This window comes from Dunckerocampus dactyliophorus, chromosome 21 (genome assembly GCF_027744805.1).
Source record: "Dunckerocampus dactyliophorus isolate RoL2022-P2 chromosome 21, RoL_Ddac_1.1, whole genome shotgun sequence".
Lineage (NCBI taxonomy): Eukaryota > Metazoa > Chordata > Actinopteri > Syngnathiformes > Syngnathidae > Dunckerocampus > Dunckerocampus dactyliophorus.
In genome coordinates, this window is record NC_072839.1 from 3,131,284 (window position 1) to 3,148,886 (window position 17,603).

The 17,603-nt window shown below is 39.5% G+C and overlaps 3 protein-coding genes across 12 annotated transcripts in view; 1 reads left to right on the top strand and 2 right to left on the bottom strand.

The window, feature by feature from the left end:
• dok6 (docking protein 6) overlaps positions 1–1,726 on the top strand; it is a 57,894-nt gene extending 56,168 nt beyond the window's left edge. Inside the window, exon 8 of the mRNA XM_054765835.1 lies at positions 344–1,726. Coding sequence (XP_054621810.1) covers positions 344–549 — 206 coding nt within the window. The 3' untranslated portion in view covers positions 550–1,726. The remainder of the gene's footprint in view (positions 1–343) is intronic.
• Positions 1,680–6,301, bottom strand: cd226 (CD226 molecule). The gene is made up of 7 exons (XM_054765833.1): positions 6,237–6,301; positions 5,894–6,091; positions 4,048–4,383; positions 3,603–3,971; positions 3,364–3,466; positions 2,038–2,092; positions 1,680–1,895 (listed from the first exon to the last, which is right to left on the bottom strand). Exons 2-7 carry the CDS (start codon positions 6,069–6,071, stop codon positions 1,827–1,829), a joined length of 1,110 nt encoding a protein of 369 aa, XP_054621808.1. The 5' UTR covers positions 6,072–6,091; positions 6,237–6,301; the 3' UTR covers positions 1,680–1,826.
• Positions 6,302–6,505: 204 nt separating this feature from the next.
• The window catches only part of rttn (rotatin), a 77,775-nt gene continuing 66,677 nt past the window's right edge, over positions 6,506–17,603 (bottom strand). For 9 of the 10 annotated variants that reach the window (XM_054765824.1, XM_054765822.1, XM_054765823.1 and 6 more), the window contains 15 exons: positions 17,442–17,529; positions 17,151–17,352; positions 16,976–17,066; positions 16,713–16,863; positions 16,497–16,634; positions 15,186–15,367; positions 14,999–15,104; positions 14,824–14,921; positions 13,744–13,821; positions 12,586–12,712; positions 9,771–9,964; positions 9,423–9,696; positions 8,218–8,321; positions 7,927–7,996; positions 6,512–7,843 (listed from right to left, as the gene is read on the bottom strand). In XM_054765824.1, coding sequence (XP_054621799.1) covers positions 7,764–7,843; positions 7,927–7,996; positions 8,218–8,321; positions 9,423–9,696; positions 9,771–9,964; positions 12,586–12,712; positions 13,744–13,821; positions 14,824–14,921; positions 14,999–15,104; positions 15,186–15,367; positions 16,497–16,634; positions 16,713–16,863; positions 16,976–17,066; positions 17,151–17,352; positions 17,442–17,529 — 1,983 coding nt within the window. In that variant the 3' untranslated portion in view covers positions 6,512–7,763. Of the gene's footprint in view, positions 7,844–7,926; positions 7,997–8,217; positions 8,322–9,422; positions 9,697–9,770; positions 9,965–12,585; positions 12,713–13,743; positions 13,822–14,823; positions 14,922–14,998; positions 15,105–15,185; positions 15,368–16,496; positions 16,635–16,712; positions 16,864–16,975; positions 17,067–17,150; positions 17,353–17,441; positions 17,530–17,603 lie in introns of all 10 variants that reach the window. The other variant, XM_054765827.1, reaches the window with a different exon arrangement.

Here is a 17,603-nt window from a genome sequence, read left to right on the forward strand (position 1 = left end):
GACAGGGACAGTGTACATTGAATAGCATTGCTATTAGCCAAAAGGCTATTTTTCATCTGTTTAATTTATTTCATATTCGTTGAAATGCTCTGCTTGCTAAATAATACAAAATAAAATCATGATTTTACATTCACAGTTTTGTCAGGAGCCACACTTCCTGATAAAAAGCTCTTCTTTTTCCCCTCATACTTAGAAACCATTCATAAAGAAATAATCATCATAAGGTCATCTGGATCATTTCAAAGTGGAATTCCGTACATATCCATCATTATCCTTGCCCCGGTCGCTAGGCAACACCATCCCATAATGAGCAGACATTCTTTTTTTTCCTTCATTCTCCCAGGAAGCAGCATGGAGATGACGTTCATCCCAAGAGCGCAGACCTTCCCCAGCTTCCTGTCCCGTCAGCCCGAGCAGGAAGAGCAGGAGAAAGAGGAGGAGGAGGAGGAGGAGGAGGAGGAGGAGGAAGAAGGAAGAAGGCGCCATCAAGAGGCGCCGTCGCCCTCTAGTGGCCGAGCGGCCACTTGCAGCCTGAGGCCACTTCAATGACATTTGGGACTTTGGACACTTTTGAGCACTACTGTAGAGAGAATGTAGACCTGTGTATAGTCACGTGTATTATATGACGTCATTTATCAAGTTTATTCGTCATCGTGTCCACGTTTTCTTTTTTAATATGCGTGTGACAGCAGAAGTAGTGTCTTAAAACAAGTGTTTGAAGAAATGTCGTTTTTACGTGTTCTTATGTTCAAGCCAGCCTTTAGAACACATTTTGTTTACATGAAAAAGCTGTCATTGGCTCATTATAGTCATTTTAAATTCTGACTTGACACTGGCTGAGGTATTCATTTGAAAAATAAGCTTATGATTGTGGTTGTAGTGGAGCAAAACCGTGCGCTGTTCCTAATGTTGTGAATGTGTTTGGCAACAAGAGCAAACGTTCATTAGAAATATTAATGAGCATTAATGGTCAGGCTTTACCAGAAATACAGGAAATGCATCGAAAAACGAATGATTATTAATGACATTATGAAAATATTATTTGCAAAAACACACCAATAACAAATACATGTTATTGGTTGGTTTTTGTGAACGTTTTTGTAAAATAGTTTTATTTTTGGCAAATAATGAGCTATTTAATAATGATTTTGGTGCTGACATTTCTGCACAAAAAAAAACAACACAAAAATCTTCAAAAAGCAGCCTAAAAAAATAATTATTAAAAGAATTAACAGTACAACATAATTGCTCAAAAATAATCATGCAAATAAAAATAAAAGAAATGAAGTGTTGGTCCCAGTTTACATTGATGATGGGGTTTTTTTTGTTGTTTTTTTTTCCAAACTCATTCCAGTAAAAAGTGCCTTCCGATCCACTGCGACCTTTTCTTTTTAATGTATTCTTGTGTACTGTCCCGCCTGGAACACGCCTGCTGACATCCACATTTGACTCCAAAAAGCCAATATCTGAATGTTATTTTGTTTGTGTCGGACTTGATGGAAATGTGCAAGCACTTCATTGTCTCCCAACGTGTACGACTTTATTTCTTGTTTGAATCAGCATTTCTGTTGTGTGATAGCACTTTTATGATGTTGCAGTGTAGAGGCTTCACTCGATGTAAATATGTGTTGTTTTTTTCTGATGATGGAGGTAATAAACTTGAATGTTCCACCACGACATCGTCTCACTCACTTTTATTTCGTTCAGGCAACACATGACCTCCCAGAAAAGTGTTTCCTCTGAATAAATGAGAGACAGAGAGAAAAAGAGGGGGAAAGAACTACAAAGATGGCTGCCAAGTCCATCACTGTTGTCTCCTTGTTGTCTCAGTAGACTTGTGTGCACGTGAGCTCTCTCGCCCACCATCGCCGCCATCTCTCTGGAGACGCGCGCACCTTCATTTCAAAGACATTCAAATAAAAAAAGACACACAAACAACCCAAAAAGGTGTGTTATGATTGTCGTCCTTGCAGAGTGACATCGTGTGGGTTACGGGCAAGGGGGTGTAATAGTTCATACAGAGCCGTGATGCCTTACCTGCGTGTGGGATGGGTGGAGCTTGTCCCTCGCCTCTTCTGTCCTGCTCTTCTTCCTGTGGTGTTAAAAGTAGAAGAAAAAAACGATTTTTTATTACCATTTGACCACTGCCATTTTCCTTTTGATATTGTAAACATTATGTCCAATTTAAAACAAAAAATATTAATACAAATGGGAATTTGATTATTCCTTTTTTTGTCCTTTTATCAAAATAAATCAATAGATAATGCATTCATAAATAAATAAGAACATGAACTAATTCTTTTAAAATATAAATATACACAAATGAAATACACATGAAAGTATTTTGATTTAAAATGGAAGAAAATAACACAATGAAAAATAATAAAATAAATATAAATTAATGTATATTTAAACAAATACAGCACATTTTATTTCACCTTTGCCATCTTGATTCAGGCATTGTACAAGTATGTCAAAAAAAGGGAGCACGATTTTTGAGCAAGAAAAAAGTAAAATGAAGTAATAAAAATATATTTATAAACGTCGTATGTACATCGACATACAAAGCTGGTTCAATTTCATTTAACCTTTAATTTTACTATTTTTATTCAGGCGTCGTTGCAAAGTCAAGTATGTCTAAACAAAAATAAAACAACACTTTTAAAAAATACATAAAATTAATGACAGCTATTTAGCAAGAAAAAAGTAAAATTACATCAAATAAAGCAACAGAAGTAAAACAAAAAACATGTACATCCAAAAAGTTGAAAATGTATTTTTTATTTAATATTTCATTAAATGTAAACTTTTAAAGTCAAGTATATCTACAAATGTTTTGGCAAGACAAAAATAATAATAAAAAAAACATAATCAATTACATAACTATTTAGCAAGATAAAAGTAAAATAAAGTAAAATAATTGATACAAATTAATTAGAAAAAGTAAGTTGAAAATAGATTTTATTTAACTGAACCCTTAATTGTGCCATTTTTATTGAGATGCCACTGCAAATTAAAGTATGTCTAGAAATGTTTTGGCAAGACAAAAATAAAACAAAACCTTTTAAAAATGCACATAATAAATGACATATTTAGCTGCTTAGCAAGAAAAAAAGTACACTAAAATAAAAACACAAGTAAAATATAAGAATCAATCATTTTCTAAATAAAGTGGAAATTGTCTTGACATGACTTTGAAATGACCTTGAATTGTGAGCGTAACTCCAAAAGTAAGTCTAGAAACGTGAAGCGGTGTGAACTTCAGAGCCTGCATTGGACATCCTGGATGTCATCAGCAGGGCCGATGTTTAGCAACAAGACCATCATTCGAGCCAACAGTCGACACTCAGTCGAGACGCGTACCTGCGCCTCAGCAGGATGATGAGGAGGACGCTCAGTAAAACGAGTCCAGCGATTGCCGTCCCCAAGTAAACAAACGTCATGTACACCGACAGGCTGAAACCTCCTGGTGAGGAGAAACAGCAAATCAAATGTGTTGGACATAATTACCTCATTTTGTATTGGAATAATGATGTGGAGTGCATGAAGAAGCAAAATGGAAAACATTGTAATAAAAAGAGATTGCGTTCATTGTCTCTTACCTGTAGGGGGCACTGTGACCATGACGGTGCTGGTCCTCAGGCCGGCGTCGGTGCTGAAGCTGCAGCGGTACAAGCCGCCGTCCTCTTGCGCCACGGCCATCAAGTGCAGGCTGACGGCCAGGCTGTCCTCGCAGGCGATCTGACCGCGCTCGCTGTAGTCCTCGCTCAGCGTGCCGCCCTCCACCCGCTTACATATGCCGACGACAACCCACGGGTGGCCCGGCGCCATGTGCTCCACCACCGCCTGTAAAACGGTGCCGTTGTGCCCGTGGCTGCACTCCACCGTCAGGTTGTTGCCAGGCTCCGCTGTCAGATGAGCGTCTGCATCCGTCAGCTCCGAGTTGTTGTCGTCTTCTTCGGGGGGTTCATCTACGGGGGACAGGAAGTTGCTTGTCAAAGAAAAGCCAACTCGACAACGAGAGGAGTTGAAGTTGTAAGGTGTTACCTAAGTCCTCCACCTGAATGATCGTGGCCCAGGTGCCCTGTGGGAAGGTCTGAACGGAGCAGCGATAAACCCCGATATCCTGGTGGGTGACGTTCCTCAAGGTGATGCTTCCGTCCATCGGCGTGGTCCTCAAGAACTCGATGCGGTTGCGGTAATGGTACGTGGTGGCCACGCCGTACTCGGGGTGGAAAACAGCGATGGAGTTGGAGTCCGGGTCTTTGGTCCAAGACACCATGGTGAGGTTTCCATCCCAGGGGCACAAGCAGTCGAGGAGCATGCCTTCCTGGAGGTGGACGGTGACCGTCTCCTTGTTGTGGACGCCGCCCGGACACGCCCCTTTAATCGGGGTTCAAACCATCGTCATGTGAAACATTTCAATACATTTGTGGGACTAAACTCCACTGCCGTTTTCTCTGTGTGCCATTGCTGGCTACCAGTGTGATGATAACCATAGAAGCAAACATGCAACTTGTCAAAAACAAACTGCAATAAAAATAAAATATGTTTTAAAACTATATATACGTATTTAAAAAATATATATAAATTATATGAATTAAGAATGGGAATTACAATATTATTTTTATTGGCATTTGTCGAAAATAACAACAAAATAAGAATAAAATAAAATAATAATTATTTAAAAAAAAATCGAATTCCCATTTGTATTTCCTTTCATATTACTCATTTTTGAAAATGATCTTATTCTTGTTTTTTAGTGACAAACGACAATAAAATCATCTAATTCCCACATATTATGCACAGTTAAAAAAAAATGTTCATTTTTATTGTCGTTTGTGACAAGCAATAAAAATAATCATGTAATTTCCCATTTTGAATTCCTAGGATTTGCAATTTTCTCAAATATTTATTTTTTATTGTAGTTTATTTTTGACAAACGACAGTAATGATAATCATCCCATTTTTTATACATATTATTAGTTGTTTTTATTTTAAATAATATTATTTTTGTCGTTTTTATATTTACTGTCATTTGACAATAAAAAATAATCATGTAACTTCACATTTTTAATTCATATTTGAAATTTTCAAAAACAATTTCCTTGTTATTGTTTATTTTTGACACGCACCAATAAAAAAATTCAAATTTCCATTTTTAATTCATATTATTGTTTTTTAATTTTTTTTAATTGTTATTTATTTTTGACAAATGAAAATCAAAATAAAATAATTATTTTTTAAAAAAACGTATAGATGAAATAAATACAAAAATACAACTTTGATTTAAAATTGGGTAAAGTAGCATTTTAAATTGAGTGGTACGCACTAAAAACCAAACATTGCAGGCGTTCTTCGTCCAGCCTTGTACGTCCAAAACGTGCAGTTTCACGACATCACTTCTTCTCAAAGCATCTTCCTGCTGGAAGATGTTGAGTGAATTGACTTGAGACGGCGCCCTCTGCTGGACTCTTTTATTCCCCTGCTGATAGCGACGTCACACCACTTTCTATTTAAGTTACCGTGGAAAAAAACCAACGTAATTCTTTACAATTTAACGCACGTTGATGAACGCAGGCTGATGGGGACACTGAGCCTCGAAACACAACAACAAAAATGAACTAAGTTGTTGTTCATTATGACTGCGTCACAGGTTAGACTGTGGTTGACTTTGGAGGTTCTACTGTAGTTTAGGGGTCAGTTTCTGTCCCTTAAAGTAGGATCTACATCTTAGGTCATTAACACAAGGTTAGAGGGATGTTCCCAAACTGTCCAAGCGTCAAAAGAGAGTCAGCCTTTACTTCAACTACGTGAAATGTATGGAAGAGCAGATGAGATGAGATCAAACATAATGTCAGCCAGAAAATAAAGCAACACATTTGCAGCGTACCTTGAAGGAAAAGGAGCAGGATGAGTGCCATGAAGTACCAGCGCTCCTTTTGTACCACGTCCATCTTGGCCCGGCGAAGGAGAATGAAAGCTGCATTGATCAGACCAGAGTGGAGCGGCACTGCGAGCTGCAACTTCCTGCTCGCTCTCGGGTCGCCGAGACAGAGCACGCACTTCATGCTAGCTCGCTGTTAGCTCACTGCCCAAACACACACACACACTTTATCAACAGAGGCAGGAAGAAGGGCTTATGGCACAACGCGGCAGGCTGGACGCATGCAAAACCAACCACATTAGACAAAAGATGTGCTGCAAGTTGTTGCAAAAATGAAAAAGTTACGTACCAAGGTGCACGCATGAGAGTCCAGCTTGCCACTCCAAAGTCAGGGGTGTCCAAACTTTTTCCACAGGGGGCCGCATTCAAAAACAATGAAGGCTGAAGGAGCCACTTGGACACTTGGAATATGTTGAAGACCAATCAAAAAACAAGCTGTGGCTGAAAACGTGTAGTGTTCCCTCACGACATCGCGGTTCACCTTTCGCGTTTTTTTTTAAAGTGCAATTTTTTTAAAGTGCAATTTTTTTTTTCAAACAAAATTTGAACTTTGAGGGTGTTTGAAATGTGAGAAAATGTTAATGCCTGACTGAGAAAAGTGTATAGTGAGAGGTTCTAAAGCCTTAAAACATATATACTGTAATAACTGTAATAACTGTAAACAAATAAACTTGGCTACTTCGTGGATTGCACTTATTGCGGGATATTCTGGGAACCTATCCCCCGCGATAAACGAGGGAACACTGTACTCGAAGTTTGGCGTCATAAAATTCATCCTACCTTTTGTGATTGTTGCATGTACTAACTAACATTACCTAAGGGCTTCAAAATCACTGATATTGTGCTTGTTGTAGCTCTGCTATTGCCATGACAACCACACACACTTACTGTACTGTACCAGCTAGGAAGGACTGTATGCGTTTTTTGCAGGCCGGCTAGAGTAAGGGAATGGGTTTTGTCCACATTTTACAAGGAAGTATAAGGATCACACTGAAAAGAAAGAAAAATATAAAGAAAATTGTCATTTTTGGAGATTTTTATTTTTGGGGGGAAAAATACTACTTTTTAAAATTGTATTTATACAACTTTACTTAATGATATTTTGTATTATTAATTATATTTTTGTAATTATAATTTACTCACATATTAACTTTTATGTTTTGATTTTATTTGATTGTATTTTTATTTTATTTTCAGTATGGTCCTAACAAGCCTTCGAAAATCCACCTGCATCACCTCACTAAAAATGAGTCTTAAGGTCATTTCTGCAAATAGAGTCAAGATTTGCAAGACCCCGTCCCAAAACACGGCATCACAAAGTCACACTCTCCAAACCTTGTCTAAAAGGAGGTTTAAAGGGCAAGTTGAGGTCACACCCAAAGCCCGAGTCAACCTTTTCTGTGCCCTACCCACATCTGTTCAGGAAACCCACAGCTGTAAACCCAAATCTGCATCTTCGTGTCATCCTCTCAAGCTAAATAAACACCGAATGTGCTGTGAAAACATTGAAAATAGCCAAAAACCACTGCTAAAAATGGGTTTAAGGCTATTTCAATGCAAGTTAGGTTCCTCACCTTTTTTGTGGCCCTGTGACTTAAAAAAACAAGCACATGCTAAAATGGGATTCATCTGCATTAACATTAACATTAACGTAACAGGCATGAAGTGATGCCTTCAAATTGACCAAAATGACCTTGTAATAAACCCTCCTTCTGACATTTCATTTTTGCAGTGGCAAAACAAATAATTTGAATTTAATAAGAAAATACTTTGCAAATAATTGCTACAAGGCGCATATAAATCTATAAAATGACAATCATGTGTTTAGCAGCTGGGAGAGGCTTTCAAGGCACTTCAACAAGTAGGAGCAGATGGGATCCTGCTTGTTCTCAGCATCTGTGGCGTACAAATGAAATATAGAAAAAAAGAGATGCATGTGTGCTCAAATTCACTTGCAGGTTTGCATGAAAGTAACCTACCATTCTTAGACATACGGTGCGCTTCTTCGATGCGCAGTCGAACAGAAGGACACTTCAAGGATGTCTTGGCCTTGGAGGGCAAAATAAGAAAGTTAAGACCAGGAGAGTTTTTATAATGAGGACTTGAGAATACCGAGATAAAAGACGCTGGTCAGCGGCATAATAAAGCTTTCTCAAAGATTTGTTTTGGCTTACAGGAGAGAGAGGGAGATGCACCTCCTGCTTTTATTTGCGCTTGGAGATAAACCCCATCCGGTGTGTGTGTGCGCGTGTGCGTGTGTGTGTGTGTACCCGCTGATTGTTATGGAGCAACGCCCAAAGTGCAGATGCTCCCATGCAGCGCATCTCCATCTCCTTATTTTCCAGACAGCAGAACAAGACTGTCAGGGCTTTGTCTGAAAGAATTGACAAAATACATGAATAACAACATACACGTACATACGGCACAGTGGAAATATCCAAATATATATCATATATCCCTTTTTGCAATGCCTTAACAGGAGCTTGGAGGCTTAGGTCATGTGAGACCTTCAGTTTTTTTCTAATTAATGAGCTTACAAAACACCAAATTAGGGACAGGCCATCATTTTTTATTGAGTTCGACTTCTAAATAACCCACCATGGGGCCAAAGAAAGTTGCGAGTGCCAGCAATTTGACAAAGAGGGTGATAAACACGAAGTCATCATCAATAAAAAAAAAAAGCGCCATGTCTTCATTATTTATTATTATTTCACATTTTCTCCATGTAAAATTACATTTGCGATAAAATTCATTTTTTGTTCATATTTTGGGTGTTTGGAAGAGATTAACTGCATTTATATTATTTCCTATTGTCAGATATTAAAGTTAAATATATTTTTTAAAACAAAAAGCACATTTTTATTTTTCTTATGAATTCATCTTTTACTTATTTTTTAAATTGATGATGGGCCAAGCTTTAGACACCCCATGTTTTCACAGCCATTAGCATTTGGGTGCGTGGACCAGATTAATCGGATTCATATTATTTTCTATTGGAAACAATGCTTCGGTTTTCATATGTTTCGGATTTCGTCTGACCTTTTGGAACAGAGTCATGACAAAAACCGAGGTGCTGCTGGACTGTACTGGGGGCTGTTTTGATATTCTTAACCCTTTGTTCACCAAATATGCTCAAACCAATCTAATGTAGGTCAACATATGCAACGATATTAAAGTTATTTTTTTTTATTTGATTTTATTTATTAATTGTTTTAAAATAAGAATGGACACCACATGCACATGAACATTTACTAGTATTTACTAGTAACTTTACTTTATTATATTTTATTCATATTGCATTGTATTTTATTTTATTTAAGAGTGTTAGTCTTTTTCTTCTGCAATTGAGCAACTGTAACCAAGCAACTTCCCTTGTGGATCAATAAAGTCTAAGTCTAAGTTAATATGCATTCATTACCATAGCATCAATGTTTCATTAAGCACAAAAAACCCAGCCAAATTTTGGTCTTCGTACCGTTGGCGATGATGTGAGACTTGTTGGTGGGGCAGAAGCAGAGGTTGTGCAGGACGAGGAGGGCGTGGCGTCGATGCGGCGCCAGAACAGCCAGCACCTCCAGAGCTCCGATGGTCCTGAGGATACTCTGCTGGCCGTCCTCTGAAAACGACAGACTGACCAGAAGGCGGAGCCACAGACCCATGAGGCTGCCCGGGCCGCCACTTACGACCGCTACCTTGGCACCGCCCACCTTGGGCACCGGCACTGACGTGAAGGCTTGGAGGAAGTTGTTCTGGCAGCGGAAATCAAGGACTAGGATAGCACCAATAACATACGTACTACGGGATGGAGTGAATTTTTTGGTACCTTCTGCAAGACGCCCCTGCAGTCCCGGGACATGACCAAGTTAGCCAACAGGGAGAAGGAAAGCTTCTGGATGGGGCCGCTGTCAGTGGCGACCACCGAGGCCAACCTCATGACGGAGTGCACCAGCGAGCCGCTCGAGGTACCTTTTGGTCCTGGGGCGACACCCGGCCCGCCACCGCAAACAGAACTGCATGCTGGGACAGCGGAAAAAACAGAACAGTCAGGATTAGAACTACTGTACTGACCGGAATTTAAAACCACATTTCCTTTTCACCAATGTTTCTAGTCAAAAAATTCAAATGACTCTTAACGGGATAGAAGACTCTCTCTGGATGTTCTGAACTCCTGTTGCCAAACCAGTGTTGTTTGGAGCAGAATAACACAGCCCGGAGGAGTGGCGTAAGTGAGTCAACAGCACCTCTGCTGGTTGCAGCCAAGTAGCGCACTCCATCTCAGGGAAGTGCTCTTTTCTTCCAGCTGCATTTCTCTATTTATCTTAACGCTAGCTAAAAGCACCAGAAATGCTGAATGATATAAAAAAAAACGGTGCCGTCAGGCTGCACGGCTGTCTGCCCGTCACACCAAAACACCTCCGCATGGCTGCACGCCGTCTGGAAGTGAGTCATAAATAAAGAACAAGCGGGACATGACTGCACTAAGACAAGATATTGACTGAACTTGTATGGGAGTGATAGTTAAAGATTCTGACAGAACTCCATGAAAAACATAAAAAGGTCTTACAGGGGTGTGCGTAGTGCGGCTCGGGGGCCATTTGCAGCCCGTGGCTGTTTTATTATTGGCCCGCAGAATTTTTTAAAAGTATAAATTTAATAGGAAAACTAAAGAAAACAACAGCAAAAATGAAAAAAATCGACAGTAATTTTACAAGAATAGAGAAAAAGATTGTAATTAAGGAGCAAAAGTCAGAATTTTACGGGTATAATGTAATATATGATGAAAAATCATTTTCGTAGCATAAATTTGAAATAAAAAGACAAAAAAGACACTTTGTTTAAAAAGTCGACATACTATGAAAAACAAACAAAACAACAAATACATTTGTAATTTTTGAAAATTCAGGTTGCAGAAAAAAATATATACCTGCATATAAATTATATATACTGTAAATAATTGAAAAAAATAATGTTAGAAGGATAAAGACAAATTATAATGTCATTAAAAACATAATTATGAGAAGAAAACTTACAAGAAGAAAGAAAAAATAAAATAAAAATAAATCAACAGCAGAAATGAAAAAAAAACAGCTGACATTTTATGAGAATAAAGTAAAAATATTGAGTGAAAAATATTATGAGAAAAAACAATGTAATTTTAGCAGCACAGACTTTAAATATTAAAGAAATCATTTTTTTAAAGTTGTAATATTATGAGAAACAAAACAAAACAAAATAAAGTTGAAACTTTTGGAAAATTTGTTTGGGGAAAAAGTGATATTATTATGGGTATAAAGTCAAAATATTATGGGAATAAAGCCATTTTTGTAATAAAAAGGTCCATTTGGAAAGGTAACACCAAAAAAAACAACTTTTCTGAGCAGATTATCGACTTAACTGAAGCTGAGTGTACGGCAAGGTAGCTGATTGCTGGTGGTCATTCTTGTGCAGTCAACATGTATGCGAATGTTAGCCTGCCCCCCCCCCAGATTCATTATTTGTCACTGGAAAGGCTATTTCTTTTCTTTAGCCTTTCTTCCTGGTTCTTTGAAGCACGCTGCTACTGTATTGAAGAAGTTGCAAATGATCACACACTTTAAAAGCTTTTCAAACTGTATTGTGATGAAGATCAACAAAGAGCCCAGAATGAGATGAGTCTATGTAGCTTCTAAAAAGTGAAAGTTAAGTTTGTGTAGAAGTGAAAATGAAGCTTGTGTGAGTGAGAACAATGCATGTATTGTGTCTCCCTTTTTCATCAGTCATATGTAGATGTTGTGCAAATGTGATTGTGTGTGTATTGTGCACCGCATTAGGCATGGATTCTTATCTTCTTCATTTCTTTGTGTCTTTACCTAAAAACAATACATGTCAAAGTATGCTCAGTGTGACTTAAACAAAGCCTTAGATGAAAGACTTGAGATGAAACGTTCACGTTCGTCTCTGGAGACAAAACGGTAGCCGGAGGGCGGATGGTGTAACATTAAGCCTAACTGCACGCAGCCGCAACACAATGTGCCTGTTCAGTTAACCTTTAGGGAAACGGTAGCGCCTGACTTCACTGCTTTCTGCTGCCTCATAGCTCCATCCTTGGGGGGGGTCTACAGTGCCAGCCTCCGCTGAGGAAGCAGTGCCAATCAAATAGAAATACAGAGAAAAAACACACCGCCAGAAAAAGGGGCTCACGAGTCTTGCAAATAAAACTTCCTTCCCCTCATAGACAAAAGCGATTTCCATCGCACGAGTTCAGCCCTCGCAAACACATCAAAGGAACCGCGAGCTATTTATCAAAGTAACATTTCCCAGTTTCCTCCCTGTGAATCTTGCCTTTTCTCCTCAAAAACTCCTTTTTCGTACAAGCCTCTCGGCATTGTGACTTCCAATTAAACTAGAATACTAATTACTGAAGCAAAACAGAGAGGCTCCAAAAAAAAAAAAAAAAAAAAAAGAAATCCTCTCCTACTGGTGTGAAAACTGCTGCTGCACATGCAACTAAGATGGCCCCGTCGCTCGTCACACTGTCGCCATTGTGGATTCGCACAGTAACACAATGCCCAGCGCTCACCATGCTGGACAATGGGCGCATTGGACAAGCATGGCGAGGCACAGAAGACATTCAGAACACAACTGAAGCACATAAAAACCTGCGGGGCAGTCGGCCGTGTAGACGCAGAGGAGCTCCAGCACCGCCTCCATCACAGGGTCGTCCAATAGGAGCCAGGGCCAAAGGGTGTGAATCACCAGCGTGAAGCGCGCATCTCTGGCCACCAACTACACAAACACACAAAGGATTAATACATTCACTTGGAAAAGCTCGTTCTTTTCCTTAGCTTTTCTTGGGGCAGCATTGCAATTGGAAAAGTGTCAATGATCTCCCAATTTAAAAGGTTTTCAAATTGTACAAATTATTACAAAATAAGAGCAATACATTTGGTTACAGAGCATATAAAGCAGCTGCCACGCCCCTCTAGAAAGTGAAAGTTACGTTTGTGTGAAAGTGAGTGAGAATGCACCTTTTGTGTGTCGGCCTCTTCCAGTATTTTGCCATCAGCCATATGTAAGTGTGGCACAATTCTGATTGTGCTATGCGAGTGTGTGAGTGTGTGTATCAAGAAGGCCTTCTCTGACTGAATAGCTCTGAGCTATTAAACTGAATGTATAGGTGTAGTAGCAATAGCTGCATCAGAAACTTTGCACACCTGTACAGTGTAAGAAACCTAGGTGTTCATTTATGTACTGCGGTGATCCGCAATATTGGTAAGCCATTCAACCAAGGGGTGGTGCCTTGGGGGGAGGGTTTCCGGGTCATGTGCTTGTTGTAACAACTGAGCTGTTGCTAAGTTGTTGTTGCTTTGCTCAGTAGAGAGTAAACGGTCGATTCCACTTATCCTCCTGTCTCGTTCTGAATCACATCTCATGTTGCGTGTTCATATCACGTCGGGATCACCAAATGTGGAGAAGTAATTGAGAACGAGACAAGTTCTTGGTTGACTCCAAAATCGACGTTGTAGGAACAGAACTTGCACATATAATGTATGTCTTCCCAGAAAAGTGGAAACTATTAATGCCAGGTGTACTTTTGCCTCCACAGATAAATCATAGCTCCCCGAAGAAGACAACTAAGGCACCACATTCCATGAGAACCGCTATTTAGTCCAAAGTAACCACCACCGCTATTAACTTGGTGGGGGTAAGGTGGGCGCGCCTCATTGACAAGCACTCCGGTGCGTTAGTAATCGGAGGACTCATTTGACACCAATTAGCAGCTGGGAATTAAAAGGCAAACAGACGCGGAGGCTCACTTTGCATTCGCGGTTGCGGTAGAAAGCACTTCGCAGGATCTCCACGGTCAGCTTAAGTTCCTTTAAGTGGCTCTCTTCCTGATGATACGGAAAAACAAGACAAAGTTAAATGAAGCACTCGTGCGGGGCGCGCGCGCACACACACACACACACACACACACACACACACACACACACACACAGCATGTTTGCTAATTAAATGGATGCAGCACTAGAAGGCAGTAGAAGTATTTAGTTTCTCCCAGCAAGTTAGAATGAAGAAATTGGAATCACTTATGACTATATCGTCCTGAAAATAAGTGTATATTATTCTCTCTCTTATATTTAGGATCTACCGATTCATACATGCAAACAAACGAGTGGCGCCAAATGACTTCTACCTATGCAAGCCAGAGCTTTTCTTCCTGTCCCTCACACACAATAGCCTACATGAAAAAAGGTTGGGTAAGTTAGCCAAAAACAGGAGTCATAATAGGAGTTGGTGATCAATCAAGCAGCTAAGAAATGCATTTATAAAAATAACATATTGCCCCAAAATTCCCAAACACATGAAAAAAAAGGGATGTCATATATTCAGAGTCGACTTATATTTGTGTCAATACAGTATAAGTGTATTACTCTTGTATATTATTAAAAATCTATTCAAAATCAATCAAAAATAGAGACATTTTCTAATGAATGACGATAATCCTGTAATTAGTGCCTTATAAAAGGGTTAAAAGTGACCCATAATACTGTGCGATAAATGTTTTAGTTAAATTTAACTCGCTGAAGGTCATTTTTACATCAAGTGCAATGTGCAAAATTCTTACTTTGCTCATTTTGTCATTAATAATTTTTTTTGTTATTTATTTATGTAATTAATAAATTTATATTATCATGTATTAGTTTTTAATTCGTTAGTATTTAATGAATTTTAATTGATTAATGGATTTTGTTAACTTTTTGAGGCCTAAAACAAAAAACAAACAATCAAAATCTTTGCTCTAGCAAACACACACACACACACTTGCAAAGCCTTCCCTAAATATAGTCGCTCCATACAATAAAAATAGAGCTGAAAAGTCACATTTTCCTCACCTTTTTGCAGTGGGAAGGCTTGCCAGGTCGCACAGACTCCAGCTGCAGCTGAGTGTGAACCTGCTTCATTTGCTCCACGCAGCTGTCAATTAGACCAGCTGGAGTGCACACATACAAAAAGCCACACTGTAAGGTAGTATATGTACACAGCATGGTACAGGTCAAGACATGCTACCTTCAGCAGCGTGGTTCTGTGCAGAAGAGCTGCTGGCGAGGAGAGTCATCAGAGCTCTGGCTGTCAACTTTTTTAGCGGGTCCTGAAGACTTCTCCTTTCAAAACTCTAATATTAAAATAAAAATAGAACGTAAGTAAGATGACAGGTGTTGTTTTCAATGCTACATTAAGTGACCTTGTGCATCACCTGCATCAACAGTTCACAAAGCTGGCTTCCTGATGGACCACTCAGCACGTCCGAGTTGAAGGTTGTGACCTCTCCCTCCCGCCTTTTTGTCTCCTCGGCGAAAATCATGGCAAGGAAGTGCAAAGCTACTTTGTGCAGAAGAGGATCCACTGACTTTTCATGCACACACAATGAAAGTGTTTCTGCACACAAGAGAACAAGGAGGGTGGTTTTTAATAAATGACACAGTAGACAAATGACAAACCCAGTGGTGAATTACAGTACTTCCATCCTACTGAGGTTTTGCGTTCCGATGGATAAGTTAAACAAACTACCATTCACAAATGTTGCCATGAATACACAGAAAAGGTTCATTTTTTTAAACTGGATTCGTTAGAAATCCCTGTTATCAGGAGTGTGGGGGTGGTTTAAGGACACAAATACAACAGGCACAGTTGTGAGGCAAACATGGGAGGGAGGATATACTGGGATCTGTGTCAGGAACGTGTCTAGACACCAAGCCTATTGTTGCCAAGTGCTGTTTCATGGCTGAATACGGTCCATTATTAGTCAAAACATATGCATATTTAAGCTAATTTTACATATTTTCTGCCTAAATTATGCATTTTCCAGCATAAAAATGGCTCAAGTAAAATACAAATATAAGGATTTCATATATATATATACATACACACACACACACACACACACACACATATATATATATATATATATATACACTCACACACATCTGAAAAAAAAATAGTATTACTGTTCAATATTTATTTGTGTGTGTGTGTGTGAGAGTGGCAAGAAGAAAAGCCTTGCTTAGAAGGAGTTGTTTGGCGCCACCTGTTGGTTTGCATTTATAAAGCTCTAGACACCATCTACAAGACCTGCCTTTTTCAAACTTTTTTCTAGGGAAAAAAAATTGGGGTTTTCATTTTGGTATTCATATATTTGGGTCAATATGTTATTTTAAAAATTGTATTATTTTTGAAGTTTTTGGATTAATTTTATTTCCGGTTAACGGGATTTTCTGTTATTTCAAAATGGCTTTTCCAAAAATCTGACAGTTTCGCACATAATATAGGAGAACACAGAATTCCCGTGAATGCTTGGATTCTCATCCAAGCTGAATTCGAATATTCCCCCATATGTATCGTGAAAATTCAGGTTTACTATGGACAGGAAGTTAAACACCAACAACCAAATCAACGTAAGGCTCTCAAATTGACAGTGACAATAAGCACCATGTCAGATAATGACGTATGATTCCATTACGTTGCTACTTCTGTAACATTTAACCACATGATGGTATGAAAACAATACCTGTGAACGTCCGCCAGCGTCTCCCTAGCGCAGCAGAGACAGATGGGTACACTGCAGAGCTGTCCCTACTCACCAAAGTAGCCAGGAGCGTAAACACGTCCACCCAGCACGCAAAGATAGCATCGTGTGTACATGCATCTGGGGAGAGAAAGCAAGTGATCATCAAGTCGAAGACGAGCATCGGATGGGTATAATATAAAGATATAATGATCACACCTAATCGTGTGTTGTCCAGTGTGAGCAAGGCCACCAGGGTGGACAAGAATTGTTTCAGGAAGTCCAACTGGCCAATCAGGTCTGGGCTGAGCGAGACACACGACTGCAGCAACTTAAAGAAGCTGGACTGGAAATGAAGAAGTGTGGCGAGCTAGGCGAGCACGAGAAGGTAAAAAAAAAAAAAAAAAAAAAAAAAAAAAAAAAAGTTAAGAGTTAAATGTGCGATATTAGGAGGAATCTACTAAATTCTGCCACTGTCTCACCTGACTTTTGATGTCTTCTCTCTCTCCAGGAAGGATGTTGGGTGCCTTCAGTTCACGGAGACATTTCTCAACGGGCCCAACTGCCACTAAGCTGCAGGAACAAGAAACATGACATTTTAATTTAACTATATGAACCATTCCTGCATTGAACTCATCATGTGCTTTCTTAGGGTACCTCGCCAGTGCTGGCAGAAGCTGATTCTGTCGGATGGCAGTCAGGGTGAAATCTGGCAGGATGGAGAGCAGGTTCATCAGCAGTCCGCAGTGGGCCACCAGGAGGTCAGGGGTAACCATGACAACGGGCTGCGTGGACGAGGGCTGGCCTTGTTGGGAGTCGTGCGTGGCAACGGAGCCAATGGTGTCCGTGTCGCTCTGGCCTAAGAGACATCAACGCACAGCTCATAAAAGACTTGAGTACATACTGGATCTATTATTTTCTTTCTTCAATTCCATGGATGTTGGTAACCTTGTGCTGTTAGCCTGTTAGCAGGAGCATCTTCTGTGAAGCTCATAGGGGAAGCAGCCCTGGACGTCTGAGACGCCGAACCTCTTATCTGCCATAAACAACACGGATTTTAGTTCAAGATGCTTATTTTGTTTGGGGACCCATGTGGAAGACCAAGCTAAC